The 19,748-nt window shown below is 34.8% G+C and overlaps 1 protein-coding gene across 5 annotated transcripts in view; it reads right to left on the bottom strand.

Annotated features, from left to right (window-relative positions):
* IDE (insulin degrading enzyme) overlaps positions 1-19,748 on the bottom strand; it is a 97,429-nt gene that overhangs the window by 27,761 nt on the left and 49,920 nt on the right. For 4 of the 5 annotated variants that reach the window (XM_039336050.1, XM_039336048.1, XM_039336046.1 and 1 more), the window contains 4 exons: positions 18,163-18,245; positions 6,169-6,313; positions 3,489-3,599; positions 2,651-2,771 (listed from right to left, as the gene is read on the bottom strand). In XM_039336050.1, coding sequence (XP_039191984.1) covers positions 2,651-2,771; positions 3,489-3,599; positions 6,169-6,313; positions 18,163-18,245 — 460 coding nt within the window. Of the gene's footprint in view, positions 1-2,650; positions 2,772-3,488; positions 3,600-5,559; positions 5,705-6,168; positions 6,314-18,162; positions 18,246-19,748 lie in introns of all 5 variants that reach the window. The other variant, XM_039336047.1, reaches the window with a different exon arrangement.

The raw sequence follows: 19,748 nt of genomic DNA, 5'->3' as shown, positions 1-19,748 counted from the left end.
CCAGCTTTTCAACAACAGAGGCAAGTCCTTGCAAAGCCTGTACTATATCCTCCCTCATAACTTTATTTCTCTCTTCTAAAAGTTCCTTCACTTCTTCTCTAATTTGGCACACAACATTGCCCATAACATCTTGAATATCTTTTACCGTAAGCGGTGGTACAGGCGGAGAGGGTGGTGGTGATCTAGGTTTACGTTGTTGAGCTGTCAGTATTGCCGGAGAAGAAGCCACCTTAGGCACAGCAGAGATTGCTTGATGCTTCGAAGCCATTTTAAAAAGTTTTTGTCCTTCTTGAAAAATCCAAAAGACCAAAAAAAAAAAAAAAGAGGGAAAAGAAAAACCCTCTTCTATTTATAAAAAGAAAAAAAAATATTTATCCTTCTCATGCAAACACACAGAATCCCGAAAGTTGCTAAAACTTTATAAGAAAACAAAAAAAATAAAAATAAAAAATGAAAAAGTGAAAATCCTTTCCTCACTTTCCTTTTATGCGCATGAGAAAGAGAAACCTCTCATCGCCATTTTACTTTCCCTTAAAATAAAGGGAAAAGATTGTTCTTCTCCAGAGTTAAAGTCCAAAATTAACACATAAATTCCCCTGATCAGCTCTGTCCGCTTCAAAATCAACTCACCAGTTCACTTTAATTGCGGATGTGGAAGCGGCGTCTTGCTTTCTCCCAAAAAACAAAAAGGGACAAAGACGTCTGAGAAGTGGAGAATGCCTCGGACTCCGTGGAAGCTCACCCTTCAACCCCCCCCCCAAAATCTTTGAGGTCTTGAGGGCTCTACCACTATCCAAGGAAAAAAACTCCCCTCTTTCCCTTTGCTCGGGAAAGAAGTTTCAAACTGTGGGACAGCTGATGTCTGCTGTCATCCGCAGTTTTTACACTGTCTCAGACGGACGGCTCCAAAGTAGCTGCCATCGGCACAGCGCAGCACCACAGAAAGCCGAGCTTCATTCTTATTATGGCTGAGCTCAAGCATTCACCCCATCCCCCCTTCAACATTTAATTTCTAAACAGAAGAAAAAGCATGTTAAAAGCAAAGTAAAAATGGCTGCAATTTCCATCAGTTGTCAGAGCAGGAACATCCAATGTTACAGCATTGACATCAGCACTCTTGAAAGGTACGTAACTGCCCTGACATCTTTGTAACAATGATTTAAAATTGTGGTTATTCTGATATTATATTTTAGCACACATGTGTATGCTACAAGTATCTTTCCAAACCTCAATGTATTCTCATTTATGTTGGATATCAAATTCCAGCATTGAGAATTATCATAATGGTGGTCTAATGTGTCTATAAGGCACGAAACTGAAGAACGCCATGTTACAGCTATTACCTTTAATTCTGGCACATTCATGCCTACATAGGTATACACCTACACACCTTTGCATCTATCTTTCTTTCAGACAGATGCAGACAAACATTTGGTGTAGAGGTTAAAGTATTAGACTGGGAATCTAGAGATCCTGGGTTCTTGCTTCCTCAAGCATGAAGGTCATCTGGTTGACTTTAGGTCCCTGTCATTCTCATTCAGCCCAACTCATCAGACTAGGTTGTTGTGGGGAAAATAGAAGGCCAGAGTATTATGTATGCTGCCTTGAGTGGTACCAAACAAAGACAAGACTACAATAGTAATAATAATACTAATATATGCCTATGGTGCAATTCTAAAATAACTAGAGTACCACTTGAACGCAATCAGCATTGACAAAATCTCCATTATACAATTGCAAAAGGCAGCTTTACTTAGAACAGCTTACATCCTGAGACCATATCTTTAATATTATTAAACAGCATCTTCCTATCCCAGATCCCTGGGAAGGACTCAGTAAGTGGACAAAAATGCCAAATCCAGTCTAAACATCTGGCTGACTGTGGAATCAATTATATATATTTCTATCTAGATGCTATTTACTATACTGCAATGCATTCAGTGGGATATGCATTCTAAATTCAATCATTTCACACGTTTTGATAGAACCTGTTTTGTTTGACTTCTAACTACAATTTACCTGAAGTAATTAGCCATCAATAAACATGAAAAGAACTATAGACGTAGTCCAGATTAACCAACTTCCTACTGTTATAGACAAGCATAGTGTGAAAGATAGGAAACCAAAACCAAACACAAGCTAGGTAGAGGTAAGAAAGGAATCAACTCTTTTAGTAAGGAAATCCTGTCTTTCTTCATCATAAAACTCTAACTCACGAAGCTTCTAATTCTAAGATGAATATGGGATGAGATAGCAAAAAAAGATTGTCACATTTTGTAAATCATTTATCATGTAGATTCTATACTTTTTTCCTATACATAGTAAGACGACAGCTATACTCAATCTGAATTGTAAAGAAAAACTGTATTTAAATAATAGTTAAAAAACAAATGGACACCAATGTCCAAAATTAATTTTAAAGCTTTATTGTTTGCTGAAATTCATAAATTGATTTCTATACATTTACTGTCACAGTCATGGAAAAACAGAAATTTCTCCATATTTGTTTCAACTTCCTCACAACAATCACAATAATTGTTGCTCCTCACAACAATCCATGGAATCTTTGGACATATTTCCTTTAAAGTAAACCAAATTAACATACCAAGGAACATAGAAAACATGCAATTTAGATTTGGCAAAAACTTACCATCTAAAGCTTCTTTTAATTCATTTTTGGTCCAGGCAACTTCTGTCATTAAGAGCTGAAGGTAATACATTGCATGCTCATGTGGCTGTTCAGCTCGAAAGTTGTTGAGTGATCGCATATACTATTGAAGTAAAACAAAAGCCAAGGCAAAATAATGTAGCTTTTCAAGAAACCTCACTGATTTAATCAATTTTATACTTAAAATAAGCATTCAAATAAAATATAGAAGGAAATAAGGCTTCCTCTTTGTCAAGACCTGAAATCAGGAAGTGAGATTGGTTAATAAAACAGCCTTAAAATTGCACAAAGATTGCATTTAATACTGGGGCTCAATAATTGTAAGCAAGTACTTGCATAGGCTGGAGTCTGGGGAATAGCAAACGAATACATTATTTTCCAGTCTTTCCCCACTCTTTGAATCAGAGTAAAAACAAAAAAGCATCACAGAACATTTTCAATGGTTAAACGGATATGGCTGGGGAATCAGGAAGACACTGCCATGAGTGAAAAATCTATCTCTAATAAAAGGAATGATTCCTTTTATTCCATTTATTCACACCATGGATTCCTAGCCTTTTGCAAACTGAAGGCTTAAGGATCACAGTTTATATTATCAACTCAGAAATAAGTCACTGATTAGTAAAGATCATTCCCTATTAAGTGTACAGGATTTTAACTTAAGTTTTAGAGCTATGCATTGTGCCCACCATCCTGTCCTCTTCTGCAAATATTCATTTATATGGTACAGAAATAGAACAATTCATGTTTAACGACTTTCCTTTTTTTACAGATAGGATGTTTCCCATTCTAATAGGATCAAACTTTTCAGATGGCTTACCGCCTCCTTGATAATTTCAAATCGCTTTTCATCAATCTCAAAGGTAGCCATTTTCTCAATAATCTTCTTCAGCAGAATATGTTGCTTGTCATTATAACCTTTTACAGAAAGCTATACAAAGAGAATATGTAAGTGGTTGTATACTTTAGCTAGGCCTTCCATCCATTAAAAGACAAGATCTCCAATGAAAGCAATAGGTGCCGGAAAATATATTGTACCATGTTAAATAGCAAAGTTTAATGTGGTGGTATCCAAACTGGTTAGTGGGGAAAAAAACAAAACTTCTTTATAGTTTTTTGGATTTAGTATTTTTTAAAAACTATGACTGAGGAAAGAGTAAACAAACTTAGCTATTTCCCTTCAAATAAAGACTAGAAGTACTTTAAGACCTTATTATTACAGCAAAATATGGAAAAAAACCTTTCCACTCAATGTTTGCTAACATAGAACACTTCACAACGTTCTTATTAAGGTAAAGCAGAGTATCAGAATATTTAATTCATAGAATATGACAGATTACTAAACTACAGACTTCATAAAGTGGTTAATTGCAAACCATATAAATGTTTTAACAGTGTCATTTAAAGTTATATTAGTAATATCTATATTATCATTATTCCTCACACTGAATAAAGAAGTGTTTGCATACATAAGTGAAGAATGGATGTTTCATTCTTCTGATAAGTTGGACATCCAGTTATATTGTAATACAGAAATAATTAAGCATAAAAACTGAAGTACACCTTTTACTATAACAAAGCTCCAGTCTCTGAATATAACTTTTTAAAATGAATACGATACAAGAAAAATTAAAATGTCATTGTAGATGAATTAAGAACCAATTTTATCTTTGTTGATCCCAGTCTGTGATCCAAAAATATAAGGTACAGTAACACTACTGAAGCAAAATAGCTTAGAATGCAGGTTGCCTTACTAGGTACAGCATTTCAAGTTTAAATTGCATTTTAGTTACAACACAAGAGACTATTATAGATCAAAGTTAAATTATTAGTTTTTTGGTGCTGAGGTTTTTTTTTCCTTGCAGATATTTCATTGTCAGGCTAGGGATGATCACCAATGAAGGGTAGGTTTGCTGGCTGTTTATATACAGTATATTGTATCTTGCCCTACCTGTGGTGGATGCTTCCACCTTGATTATTCTTTAATTAAGGTAGTCTTAGAAGCTAATTATTCAGCCATATCAGCCTTCAATAGACACAAACAGCCTACAACACATGCGTCAAGCAACCAACATGCAAGAAACCATCAAAGAAAAAATCTCACACCCCAGCAAAAGTGCCTGGGCAAGTTACAAACAGCCAGAATACTTCATTCTTCTTTGTACTGCTTCCTAGCCTGGTAATAAAATGTCTGCAAGAAAATAACCAAAGTCAAAGAGCACCAAGAACCCATTTTTTAACTCAATTTTATAACACTCCATATTATACAACATATTATACTCCATATAATACACACTTCTTTTGAAACATTTTTTTCAAACAATGATGTTAAACTCTTCAAAGTGACAATTAAAATATTAAACAAAATGGATATTTTATATTTGACCAAAAATCTCAGGAACTGATGACATGTAAGAAATTGTTATTTATATCAACAAATAAACTCAATTTATAATACTCAAGCAATTTTTCTACAGCCAATAATGCAGTTAGTGGTATTTAGTTCAGTCAATGTTTAGCAAAGTAGACTCTATCCTGCAAAAGTTCATGCCTCAATAAATATATTAGACTAACACCACAGGACACTCTTATTTATTTTTAGTGCAAAGTATCTAAAAGACTAATAGTCTAAAAAAAGTCAAAGTAATACTTTCCAGGATATTAAATACATAAAGATGCATAAAGAAATGTATTACAAAGCATTATATAGTAACAAAAAGCACTCCAATCATAGCTAAATGAAGTGTCTCTGTCCAGACACTTTCAGACAAGAGAGAGATGCAAGAGAACACAGAACTGGTAACTTATGCAAAAACATACTAAAAAAGCAAGCATTTTCCAAGTGCATAGCTCTCAACCCATCTCACTTCTTTCTGTTCCATCTTACTTACAAGTATTGCATTCATTCTTGATGCAATGAAATAGCTCAAACCTGAGAGGCGTGCTGCATATGTATACTCTTTTAAATCATCCTTCAACAACCTCATTAACAGGTATGTCATGTTGCAATGGAGAGGGTCAACATAAAGGTAGCGACTAACAAAAAGAAAAAAGGATGCTTTGATACTTTGTGACATGATAATGGATGAAGAAACATGACTGAAGAGTATGTATATGCAGCCTCATAACCAATATTTCTGGGAATGAAATACTAATGTAAAATAAGGATTTTGTTTCCTCATTAAGATTAATGATTTAACTTCTGGAAGAAAGAAGTAGAATCTGAACTCCAATTTGGGTTAAATTTCATTTAATTTCATTATTTTAATGAATGATATAAAATGAAATGAAAAATCTGAATATGAATCTTGAAGACTGAGAATATTTCATGTAAAATTCAAATTATGAGAAATTAGAAATCAAGGTTGAAAAAGGAACTTTAAAATTAGATCTTCAATTGGGAAAATCATTTTAAAAATGCTTCCAGCAAATCAAATTATTTCTTGATTCATGGAAGTAAATTTAAGACTCTTAAGAGTCTTCTTGATGTTGGTACTTACATACATCCCATAGATGGTATTTTGGAGAGCATAGTTCAAGTCAGCTAGTTCTGCTGCATATGCATACTCGTTGAGGGAGTCTTTGAGTAGTTCAAGGTACAAATAGGCCATGTTACAATGTAAGGGATCCACATAAGCAAATGGGCTGGAAGAAAATGTTAAAAGTAAATATGTGATATAATTAATACCAATTCTATAGATCTCGATACTGGATCTCAAGGTACAATGTTAAAAAAAAGTACCATCAAGACAACACATGAATAGAAAAATATAAAAATGGAGTATTGGTAGCATTGCTACTCTAGATGTATAAAGGTGGCACTGGACTTTCATCTGTTCTGAATACATTTCAGATTAGACTTTCAACTAATAATGTTTTTACTACCATTGATCATGGTATATATTTTTTTTGCTATTTTTTGTAATATACTGAGTTTGGTCATATCCAAAAGATGTTGTTTGTTAAATTCTTATTTGAAACTACAATATCTGTTTTATTTTCTACACTTTTTATTAGCTATATGAAACAATTAAAATAGGTCATTTTAGATTTTGGAAAACAGAATCATTAATAGAGCAATGAGACTCTACAGTTTTTTGTTATTCAATACTAAGGAAGCAAATGATATCCCTGAACTTGAATGTGGCTGAAACAATCTGAGATTATAAACAGACAAGATGGAGGTGAAGCTGGTCAAGTACTTAGCATAGAAAACTGAATCTGTTCCAGAAACAACTGTACTTCCTTTGAAATATCCCTGTTGCAATGTTGAAAGAGATGCACTATGTGCTAATTATTAATCCGATCTCAAATCAAACTGTTGATCTGAGTTCAAAGGTTCAATTCTTGAATGGTTTAAGATGTCTCCCATGTAAGAAATGATTGGTGTTGTGCAGTTTTGTGTTCCAATTTTTTGTGATCCAATGAACTAATTTGTTAGAATGGTTTGCAAATGTGCTGAATTTTTCTAAGTTCATGCTTGTGATAAACACATTAAAAGTCTAATTTTATATCTGTCCTATTATTACAATCTTATTTCAAAGACTAATTTGCTGGGTGTGCATGAAATAGCTTTAAATGCACAAATACCAAGCTGTGGACAGATTTTTAAGTTATGATTTATGTGTTTATTAAATTTATATACCACCCATCTACCATGTTTCCCAAAAATAAGACCTATCCCGAAAATAAGCCCTAGCTTGATTTTTACGTGTGCACTTAATGTAAGCCCTACTCCCCCAAATAAGCCCTAGTTAAGATCCTGCCCACTCCGTCCCACCATCTGGTTGGTGCAAGCATAAATATCATGCTAGGGCAGGGGTGGGGGGTGGAGCTGTCTCATGTGCCCTGCATCCGCTTACATCAGGACCCCTGCAGCCAGGACTCCTACGCCTCAACATACCCCTCATATTGCGGCAGCGGCACCAGCAGCCCTGTCCATCAGGAGCCTGGATGGCCATTGGCCCACTTCTTTTGGTTGCTGGTAGCCATGTAGGAGGCCACGTGGCACATGGCACCAGTTCTGCCATTCACAGCAGTATGTCATGTGGCACGCTGCGCTGATGCTTCCACTCATGGCAGGACGCCACATGGCACCTTGTGCCAGTACCGTTGCTCATGCACGCCACAGCACAATGTGTCATGTGGCCTGCTGCAAGTGGTGGCACCGGGGTGACATGATACGTGGCCTCCTGTTGTGAGCAGTCACAAGCAGCTGCAGAAGAAGTCGGGCAGCGGCACAACAGGTGTCAGGGCGTGGGAGGCATGGCTGCAATAGTCCTGAGGTAAGAGGGTTCCCCCAAAAATAAAACCTAATGCCTCTTTTGGAGGCAAAAAAAATATAAGACCAGTTCTTGTTTTCGTGGAAACACGATAAGTGTTTGAAGAAACTCTAGGAGGCTTTTGCAAAAGAATCTCTCTCTCTCTCTCTCTCTCTGTGTGTGTGTGTGTGTGTGTGTATGTGTATGTATATATATATATGTGTGTATACACACACACACACACACACACAAGTGCCAAGACACTTCCAATTTTACGCAGGAAAAAACTCGAATAACCAAAGACCTACAAACACCCGCAAAAACCTCAGAAAACGTGTGTGTGTGTATGTGTGTTACAATTACCAATGTTTTGCAGATTTTACAAAAGTTATTAATCCGCTTTTCTAAATCTAGCTTTTAAAAGCTACTTTAGCAGCTCATTATTTAATTGCTGTTTTTAAATTGGTTGCAGAAGGAAATATAAATACATATTTATATATCTTATCAATAAAACCTCAGTAAACTGAATTCAGAATATAAGAAAAATACTTGTGGAATTTTATTACTAAAATGAAATCATCTTCTATTTTAAGCATACAAGATATGTTTTTTTTTGTTCATCTATAGTACCTAAAACATTTCTAATATATTTTTGCAATATCCAGGGAGATAAGATAATCTGCACAGATAGTATTATGATAAAGACAACTCAAAGACTCAATTTCAAGCAACAATACTTCTAAATACCATCAACTTGATGTGAAATGAGGCAGTTTATTGTACAGGAAAGTCTAACTTCTACTTCTTATCTGCATATGTAGCAGTTAAGAGAATACAAAATTATTATATTGAAATTGTTATAAAAATTTTACAGAATAATTATCAGAAATAAAAGAAACAAGATGCACAATTTCGTAACTGAGGGCTGGTAATGCTTCAAATTTAAAATGTTGTAACATTTTAACATTTTTAAACATTTCAAATATTTATCTATTTTCATTTTTAAGAAAAATGGAAATGCCCTGAAAATCATTGCCTCCCTCATAAAAGTCTTAATGGACAAACTATTCTATTTACATTTAATAAAAGCTAATCCTCTTGTGCTTACTTTCAGAAAAGTTTGAAGAGTGTTACAGCTGTGTTTCTGAAACTTACTGCTATTATGCACCAAGTAAATGACAGAACATGCACTCAATTAAACACTTATCCTCAACTGCCACCCCTAGGGTAGTCCAGACTAAGAAACCAATGCCTTTATTGTAACAGGGATAGAGAAAGAATCTTGCAGGTCTGAATGTGCTTCTCTCTTCATCACTTTATGCCAATGTGAAACAGCAAGGGGCTTGTCTGAGACATTTTCTCAAATTACTTTCTTGGCCCAGACTCCGACTCCTTTATCTGATCATTGTTTTGGTAAGCATTCTTTTTATCTATACACATTTGGAAATTGGACTAGACAAGCATTCTAATCCAGAAGAACAACCCCTAGGTTTTTGAATAATTTATTGTGATCACACGCTATTCACATTTACTAAATCTGTATTATAACTAATGTAGGTCTTTGCCCAGTCGTGTCTGACTCTAGGGAGCAATGCTCATCTCCGTTTCTTAGCCGAGGGAGCCAGTATTGTCTGAAGATTTTTCCGTGATCATGTAGCCAGCATGACTATATGCCAAAGGTACATGAAACGTTGTAACATTGCCACTGAAGTGGTACCTATTTACCTGCATTGGCATGCTTTAAAACTGCTAGGTTGGCAGGAACTGGGGCACAAACAGGAACTTACCTCATCATGTGGTATTTGCATCTTGAATTACCAACCTTCCCATCGACAAGCCCAGATTTAACCACTGGCCCATTGCACCCCCTTATTATATCTAATTAGCTGCTTTAAAAAGACCAAATGTAGGTTTAATAAATGTGGATCTTTACTATGCCTAACTAAATGGACATAGGCAGATTACACATTAGTTGATGTGGGCAATTTGAAATCCCAAAGCAATTCTTTGAAGTTTTGTATTAATATGATTGATTAAATAAAAAAACATGTTCCTTTTCCTAACAGCAGATAAGATGTTGTTCAATGGTTCAATATATGGAAGTCAACAAGATGTTGATGCTTAAAATGGAAGGTCAAGAGAGAGACAAGTTACAATCACAGACAGATAACCCATGGAAAGGAGGTACACTTACCTTTAAACATGTCATATCAATAGAAGAGGAGAAAAACTCAGTAGACTGAATACACAGTAGCCTTGTGGGTTTTGCAACTACATGATGAGTATTTGATGATTACCATGTACAGGTAGTACTCAACTTACTACCACAATTGGGGCCGGGATTTTTATCGTTAAGTCACTGCAGTCATAAAGCAAGTCATCACATGACTGAATCCAATTTTACAAACATGTTTACCCTATTTGTTGCCAGCTGGATGAATCTGGGGCAGTCACTCTCTCTCAACTTAACTCCCCTAATAGGTTGTTGATGTGGGGAAAATAAGAAGAGGAAGGTGTAATGGATATGTTTGTCACCTTGAATTATTTAAAGGCAGGATATAAACAAATGAACAAGCAAAGTGGTCATTAAGCAAGCCAGTTCCCCAATTGACATTTTCCATCGGAAATCAGCTGGGAAGACTGAAAATTGTAACTATGTGACTGCAGGATGCTGCAACTGATTGTAAATGTGAAGTGGTTCCCAAGTGCCTAAATTGCAGTCCTATGACTATGGGTAGTGCAACAGTTGTAAGTGCGAAGATAGCTTGTAAATCAATTTTTCGAGGCCATCGTAACTTTGAACTGTCATTAAACTAATGGTTGTAAGTAACAATTACCTATATTAAGCAATGATATTCTTTGTTCACATTCCAGTTAAAGCTGCAACCATCCCATCTTTTAATACATTTTTCATCCTACCCATTCCTGCACTACAGTTCACATAGAAATCATGACTTATAACCACAATTGGAACCAGAATTTTGGTGGTAAGTTGTGATTGCTGTAAGTCAAGGCATCCACACAATCGGACTCAATTTTATGATCATTTTTACAGCAGTCATAAGTGAATAATGTAATCATAAGTGCAAACTCATTCTCCTGAATGGGTGTTTTTTTTGCCAAAATGGCAAAAAACACAGGAAACTGGCAAAAAAGTTGCAAGCCAGGTTGCCTGACCATAGGACATTGCAAGCAGCTATAAATGTGAGTGGGTTACCAGATATTGTGACAAATTTATTATACTGTATAAATATACAAATACATGCATTCACTTTTACATAAGCTGCTCCTCAGTCCAATTCCATCTTATCTAGTTTATTCTCATTTAAACTATTGAGGTTCTCATTATCTTCATATTTTTCCTCCTTTTGTAAAACCATAAATGTTGGAAACAATAAAAAGACTACTCAGCAAAAACTAACTCTCAGTTTAAGGAATAGTTTCTATTTCCATTTTATATCCCATTAGAAAAACAGTTCTGTAATACATCCATTTCAGGATGTTAAATCATCCAGATTTCTTTTCTATATTTCTTCAAAAGCAAAGGTCTTAAAAATGGGCAATATCAACTTTTTTTGAAATTTAATAATTTTTCTAAGTTTTCCTGGGAGACAAGGTAAGCTTATATTACTAAATTCTGAACACAGTATTCAATCACTATATAAATGAGGCAATGTATTGGAAGATTGGTTTGCTACATTTATGAGTTGGGAATTATAAAACAATTCAAGCATACCCAGCAAGGAGATACAACAAGGTTCACTGGAAGGAAGTAATTTAAAAAAAAATAGACAGTGCAGATACACAGGAGGAACTGGAGATTCAAAGAGACTTTCCAAATATTGTATTATTTTCTACCAGCAAACAAGCAATTTTCTTACAAGCAACATGCAATTTTTGAAGTACAACAAAATCTCCTATTTCCAAAGACTATATAGTACAAAACAAAAATAGATTTTTTTCTCTCTGAAAAATGATTGCTCAAATCTAAAGCTCAACTTTGTTCATTTTTCCAACATTATTTTACTGATTTTGTCAAGTTATTTTTTTAATATATGCATTTGTTGTATGCAATTTTTTCTATCGCAAAATGTTTTCCCACCTGGAACGCATTTTATGTAAACTTTTCCCTAATGTAAACAGTTTAGCAGAAAAGATCAAGAAAAAGTGTAAATATGTAATTGTTTTTCAATTTATATATTGGGGTGGGCAATGTAAGTTAGAATTTCTACACTATTCCTCCCCTCTACGCACCAGTCCTAAACCAACTGGAATTATTAATTATTCCAATACTCTGACAAATCCACCAGCTTCATATTATTCCTCTTTAATAAATATATGCATGTATGTATATATGTATGTATGTATGTATGTGAAAGCATTACTCTTCTGGAAAAAGAACTGCTAACATGATAATAAATTCTTACACCACTGATTTGTAAATTAATGTTCTTACATTTGCATAATAAGGTCAATCAAGATATCATTGTTCAGTAATTAATTAAGATCCCTTGAAAAAAATTTACTGAATAATCTCTGAGGATGAAAAAATTCTAAACAATAAATCAAATGAAGGCAGCAATCACATTGGCTACAGATCTGTCCTGTTAAGAAATCTAATAAAAGATACATGCTATCTAGCAAGTTCAAGTGCACATATCCAAGATGAATTTTTCATATGTAGAAAAGCTCTATCTATGTACTATTTACTGTGATTTGTTTCAAGGGGAAATGAGAGCAGAATAGAGAGGTCTGAATTCAGACCTCTGCTTTCAAGGAAAAGCTCCTGGATCATGTTTTCATCCTCTGGGAAACACTGCACAAAATTAGGCCAAGGCTGCACATATCAAATGCTGAAAAAAGAAAAAGAAAAGATTTCGCTTTTCTGTCTGAGGAGCTTAAAAATCGACAGGTTCAGTTTAGATGGGAGATACCTGTTGGAATAGTGGTGAATTATGCAGGGACACGATATAGACTTAATACAATTTCGAAGGCAAAAGATTTTTATACTTATGTCCTGAAAGGAGGTTCACCACCAACTCCACGACCTAAGAGAACAGAAGAAAGGCTGGAAGATAAACAGCCAGTTGAAGGCGCAATGTCATCGGTTGTAGGAGATTTAACACAGGCTGAACCTATTGAACAGAGTTTGGAGGTAAAGGATGATTCAAACGAACATAGGATGACTTGTGCTGCGCATAGACATAAAGAAAAGGAGCAGAAGCAGAAGGCTAATTCTGAATCAACAATACAAGATCCGATTACTACAGAGCCTGTGGGAGGGACACAACTGAAGAGATCAACGGCTGATCTTCAAATAGTGTTCCAGAGGCTTCAGGCCACTAAGGATGGCAAAGTTTCTGACATGGAATGTTAATGGCCTGAATTCACCACAGAAAAGAAAGAAAGTATTTCACTACTTGAAACAACATAAGAATGACATTGTTTGCTTGCAGGAGAGTCATATTGCTGTGAAAGATCAGAAGTATTTGATTAGTTCTCAGATTTTTATAGCTTCTGCCCCAGATAAAAAGGGGGGAGTAGTTATTTATTTAAGAAGAGATTTATCCGCTAGATTAATTGAATCTGATATACAAGGAAGATACGTTATTATTGATTTAGTGCTACAAGGCAAGAAATTTCTTATTATTGGATTATATGCCCCTAATCAACAACAAAAACCGTTCTACAAGTTGTTACATCATAAATTAACTCAATTGGATTATAAATCTGTTATTATGATGGGTGATTGGAATGGTGTTTTGGATTCAAGTAAAGACAAGAAGGGATCTTTTAAAACTTTCAATCATTCTAAATTACCTAAAGTTTTTTTTTGACCTGAAAGATGATTTGGAACTTAGAGACGTTTGGCGAGAATGGAATATGGAGGACAGAGATTTTACTTTTTTTTCAAATAGGCATCAATCGTTTTCCAGAATTGATTTTTTTTAAATTACTACCGATCTTTTCTCCAGGGTCAAGAATGCTAAGATCTTTCCTAGAACATTGTCGGATCATAGTCCTGTACGGTTGGAGTTATTTGCTGAAGATGGGAATAGAAGATCTTGGAGACTGAACGAAAATTTATTTAGATATGAGGGGCAGAAACATAGAAAATGTTTGAAGGAATTTTTTGTTTTGAATATGCATAAAGATACTTCGATGGCAATGGTTTGGGATGTCAGTAAAGCTTATATGAGAGGGGTTTTGATTCATATGAATAATGGACATAGGCGTAAGCAGATGCAAAAACATAAAGAGTTGGAAGAAGAGATTAAATCGAAGGAGAAGGCTTTTATTTTGAATCCATTGGATAATAGATTAAAGGTTTCTATAAATATGTTGAAAGAGCAATTTAATATGTTAATGGCTGATCAGATCGCAACTAATTTGCGTTATATGAAACATAACACGTTTTGTAATGCAAACAAGCCTGGTAGGTGGTTGGCTTATCAATTACGGAAGAAACAGAAATCACGTATTATAGAGAAAATACAATATAAAGGTAAAGAGGTATATCAACAAAAGTTGATTAAAAAGAGTTTTTTAGATTTTTATACAAAATTATACACTAGTGAAAATATACAAGCTTTAGATATAGATAAGTACCTACAGGCAGCACATTTTCCTAGACTTTCAAATGAACAACGAAATGCGATGAATTGTTTAATTACTTCTGAGGAAATTATTTGGGCAATTAAACAGTTAAAAGTGGGTAAGGCTCCTGGTACAGATGGATTAACAGCAATTTATTATAAAATATTATCTGAAGAGATGATAGAACCATTAAAGCAGTGGTTCTCAACCTTTTTAATGCCGCGACCCCCAACTGGTCATAAGTCGAGGACTACTCAACTGGTGCAGCACCGTTTGCAGAATAGGACTTTTGGCGGGCTCAGCAGGGCAGAGACAGCCTGGACAATTCCTATTGGCTTTTGAAAGCCAATAGAATTAGACTCTATTTAAGAGAGGAGTAACACAGCTAAGGAAAAGGGGGAAAAAATGGCGGACTGCGTTGTTTGATGACCCCCGTGAAATGGTTGTTTGACCCCCAAATGGGGTCCTGACCCACAGGTTGAGAACCACTGCATTAAAGGAACTTTTTAATAGTATCCAGATTGGAGGAGAAGTGCTTCCGTCTTGGAGAAGGGCTTTTATATTGTTGATTCAAAAAGAGGACCAAGACCTTACCCAGCCTAAGTATTATAGACCTATATCACTTTTGAATACAGATTATAAGATTTTCTCAAAAATATTGGCAAATAGATTAATGCAAGTTTTGAAGCAAATGATTCATAGTTATCAGTCTGGATTTATAACTGGAAGATATATGAAATATAATGTAAGACAAATTGTTAATTTAATTGAGTATTTGGATAAGAACAATCAAGTCCCTGTGGCATTGATATTTTGGGATGCTGAAAAAGCTTTTGATCAGTTGAACTGGCAATTTTTATTGAAAGTTGTTGATAAAATGAATTTTGGGGATAAATTTTTATATTCTCTTAGGGCTATAAACCCACAACAATCGGCACAAATCATAATTAATGGGGATTAACAGAGGCATTTAAAACTGAAAAGGGTACAAGACAGAGATGTCCATTGTCGCCATTGTTGTTTGTTTTAACAATGGAGATTTTACTTATTAAAATTTGTGAATCAACTATAATAAAGGGAATAAAAATAAAAAAGAATGATTATAGGTTGAGAGCCTTTGCGGATGACTTGGTTGTGACACTATCTCAACCGATTCAATCGGTTATAGATTTGATGGAAATTATAACTCAGTATGGGAAAGTTTCTGGTTTTAAGGTAAATAATAAGACTAAAATGTTATCTAAAAATATGATTATGAAAGAAAAGGAAATGTTAGTTAAATTGACAGGTTTTGTAATAGTGAAAAAGATTAAATATCTGGGAGTATATATTACAGCTCTAATGTAAAATTGTATAAAAATAATTATGAGATATTATGGTTAAAAGTACAAAAGGACTTAAACAATTGGAAAAAATTACAATTATCTTTGTTGGGGAAAATTGCAGCTGTTAAAGTGAATGTTCTACCAAAGTTTCTTTTCTTGTTTCAAATGATACCTATTTTGAAAAAAGATGCCAATTTGGATGAATGGCAGAAGGGCATTAATAAATTCATTTGGGCAGGGAAAAAACCAAGAATTAAATTTAAGATCTTACAAGACGCACGGGAACGAGGACTTAAGGCGCCTAATTGGAAATTATACTATGATGCGGTGGTTTTAACACTGGTTAGTGATTGGCTTAATTTAACAAATAAAAGTATACTTCATCTTGAGGGATGGGATTTATTATATGGGTGGCATGCATACTTAATTTATAACAAAAAAGTTGACCAAGCTTTTAAATCTCATATTTTAAGAAGTGCTTTATTGCGTGTCTGGAAGAAGTATTATTATAAGTTAAATTATAAAATACCAATCTGGGGGATTACTGGACACATGATAGAGGGGGTATCTATGGGTGTGAATTTGGATAGGATTTCTTATAAGGAACTACTTAGATTGGTAGAGAATGATTGGCAATTAAAATCGTTAATTGAGTTAAAGCAAGAAAATATTGTACAGTCTTTGTTTCAGTATAATCAATTGTTGGCTAGGTGGAAGTTAGATCAAAAGGTTGGTATTACTTTAATGCAGTGGTTCTCAACCTTTTTAATGCCACGACCCCCAACCGGTCGTAAGTCGAGGACTACTCAACTGGTGCAGCACCGTTTGCAGAATGGGACTTTTGGCGGGCTCAGCAGGGCAGAGACAGCCCGGACAATTCCTATTGGCTTTTGAAAGCCAATAGAATTAGACTCTATTCAAGAGAGTCTATTCTATTGGCTTTCAAAAGCCAATAGAACAAAAGGGAGTAGCACAGTTAAGGAAAAGGGAAAAAAATGGCGGACTGCGTTGTTTGGCGACCCCCGCGATATGGTCGTTTGATCCCAAATGGGGTCCCGACCCACAGGTTGAGAACCACTGCCTTAATGGATGAGAATTTGGTAATACAGATTAAAGATCAAAATCGAGCACATATAAAGAGAATTTATAATGCTTTAATAGAATTGAATTCAGAAATGGATTTAGTTAAAGACTGTATGCTAAAATGGGCCCAAAATATTCAAGAACCGATTCCATTGGATATATGGGAGGTAATTTGGGTTAGAAATGTAAAATTTACCCAGGCCCAAAATTTAAGAGAAAATTTTTACAAAATGTTTTATAGATGGCATCTGGATCCTAAAAAGTTGTCTCGTATGTATCCTAATTTACAGCCCAAATGTTGGAGATGTGGTAGCTTGGATGCTACTTATTTTCATATCTGGTGGACTTGTAGAAATATAAAAGCTTTTGGATTAAGATTTGGTGGAACATTCAAAAGATTTTTAGGAGAAAGATAAAGTTTACTCCACAATTATTTTTATTCGGTGTTATTGTAGATCGTGATGTTAAAGAAATTAACTTGATGTTGAATTTGATAACAGCTGCAAGGTTATTGGTAGGGCAATATTGGAAGAAGGATTGTTTGCCTATTATAGAAGAATGGACGCTTAAAGTGTCAAATTTAGCAGAAATGGCGAAAATTTCTGCTTACTTGAAGGATCATTCACAAGAAAGATACATTTCGGTCTGGAAAAGATGGATAGATTATATTCAGAATAAATATGGGACTAAAAAGTTCCATCTAGTTTATGAGTAAATTTTAGAGTATTATTATTATTCATAGTTTATTATAGAAGAATTTTTATTAGTTTTATTATTATTTTTAGTATTAGTATTGTTAACAATTTGGATATTGTATTGTTTAATAATATCAACTTGTTTATATTATTATGTTTATTTTTAATTTGTTTATACCTATGTTAAAGGGGAGTTAAAGCACATTATGGACTTGGTTATTTATATAGTTGGTTAATGTTAGTTAGAGTTTGATTATTATATTTGTAACCCTGTACTCAGCTCTGGAAGTGGGGGAGGGAGAGGGGAGAGGTTTAGGGTGGGTCGGTTTTGGCGTGTATACTGTATTTTTTATAAAACTTTTCAATAAAAAAAATGTTGATTTGAAGCAGAAGGTATGGATAGGCAATTTTGGTTATACAAAGAAAGCAATTCCATAGGTGTTCCAAATTACATAAAATCTACTTACTAAATAAATATATATAATTTACCATATTTAATGTGAACAAATATAAACATAAACATGTTTGCCTACCTGAAAAATTCAAAGTTGAGACAAGCTTTAGGAAGGAAAAATTTGTCATCTTGCTTGAACCACAGTTTGCACATAGCAGTATCCTGCATTTAAGAAATAGAACATTTTCCATTAAAAGCCTCTATTTTCATTATTTTAATGTTTAATATTCATTAAATAGACAGAGCCCACTCTAGATAGCCTAATGTAAATAAGTCCAATAAGACTCAGTAAAACGCCTTTTCTCATACTACCCAATTTTAATAAATATATGCAAATATATTTATATACAGAGCAAAAGTATTAATGAGAATATGGAGGAATTTATTAGTACCCCTTTCTTTGTATTGTTCCTTTGTAGTAGATTATAGCAATGTACTGTTATCAAGTGAAGCCCTTGAAGACTACTCAGAACATTCATAATGCAGAAGCAAAAGCAGTTATGTGCATTAACTGGTTCATTCATGTAACACCTTACTCTCAATGATTTATGCCCATCCACTAAGGTCAGAAAGAGAGGACTGCCTCTAGGTCCTTCTCTTATGGAGTTGTCATAGTGCCGACTAATGAAACACTTCAAAGAACTTCCAGGCATTGTTTATCCTAGAAAGCCTTTATTACAGTGTAACAGAGTATTGACACAACATGGAGGGATGCCAAGATCTGAATTTCCCTTCCTTTGCACATAACATTCCAGGCTGTTCCCCCTCCCCTTTTTGCAGTCATCATTCACATTTTCCAATCAACCTGGAGGGCCAAGATTTACTTCAGTTCCCTTCCCCTGCGCAGTCCTTATCTTTCTCCTGCCCCCCACCATCTGAATTAACTCTAAAAATACCAGACAGTTCTGCTTATCTTGTCAAAGCAATAATATCCAATATTAGCAGCGTTAACAGGAATGACATCTTCAAATTCAATGTACTAGGACTCCTCAGAAGCTATTCTCTGTCTCTGGAACAGCATTTCTCCAGAGATAAATCAGCACTCATGCTCCTGAATTTTCAAAAAGGCAAAATGTCCTGGCTTTTTCAGGGTTTAATAGATTAAGTTGTTCCTCCCTGCAGGAAAATGTATGTATGTGAATTATTGCTAGTGACATTCAAGATATTTTTTTTAATTGGAGTGCCTTATATGTCCAACTAGTAAATATTCCTGCACGTATGATTACATTGTCCATATATTTGTATCTATATAGAAAAAAAGTCAGACCTTAAGATCTACAGCAGCGGTTCTCAACCTGTGGGTTGCGACCCCATTTGGGGTCGAACGACCATTTTACGGGGGTCGCCAAACAACGCGATCCGCCATTTTTCCCCCTCAGGGGGTGGCGCCACGCATCCATGTGACCGGGGTTCGCCGTATAAAAAGGTTGAGAACCACTGATCTACAGGGACAGTATGGAATATGATTGTTCCACCAACCATAGTTTTGAGAAGGAAAACACAGAGAGAAGGAAGACTAGTTGGAATAATGATAGGTGAATTTTAGGTAAGGTTAGAGTTTATTTACTAACGATTTGATTCACATTATATTGAGGTAAATTATTTAAAAAGGGAAATTACACACTCCTTATCATTTGAACTTTATATGTAGCACTATTTAAAATG

The sequence above is a fragment of the Crotalus tigris genome, unplaced genomic scaffold (genome assembly GCF_016545835.1).
Source record: "Crotalus tigris isolate CLP2741 ecotype Arizona unplaced genomic scaffold, ASM1654583v1 scf7180000017663.5292952, whole genome shotgun sequence".
Lineage (NCBI taxonomy): Eukaryota > Metazoa > Chordata > Lepidosauria > Squamata > Viperidae > Crotalus > Crotalus tigris.
The sequence above is the reverse complement of the archived record's forward strand: the minus strand, read 5'-3'. Positions and strand labels throughout refer to the sequence as shown.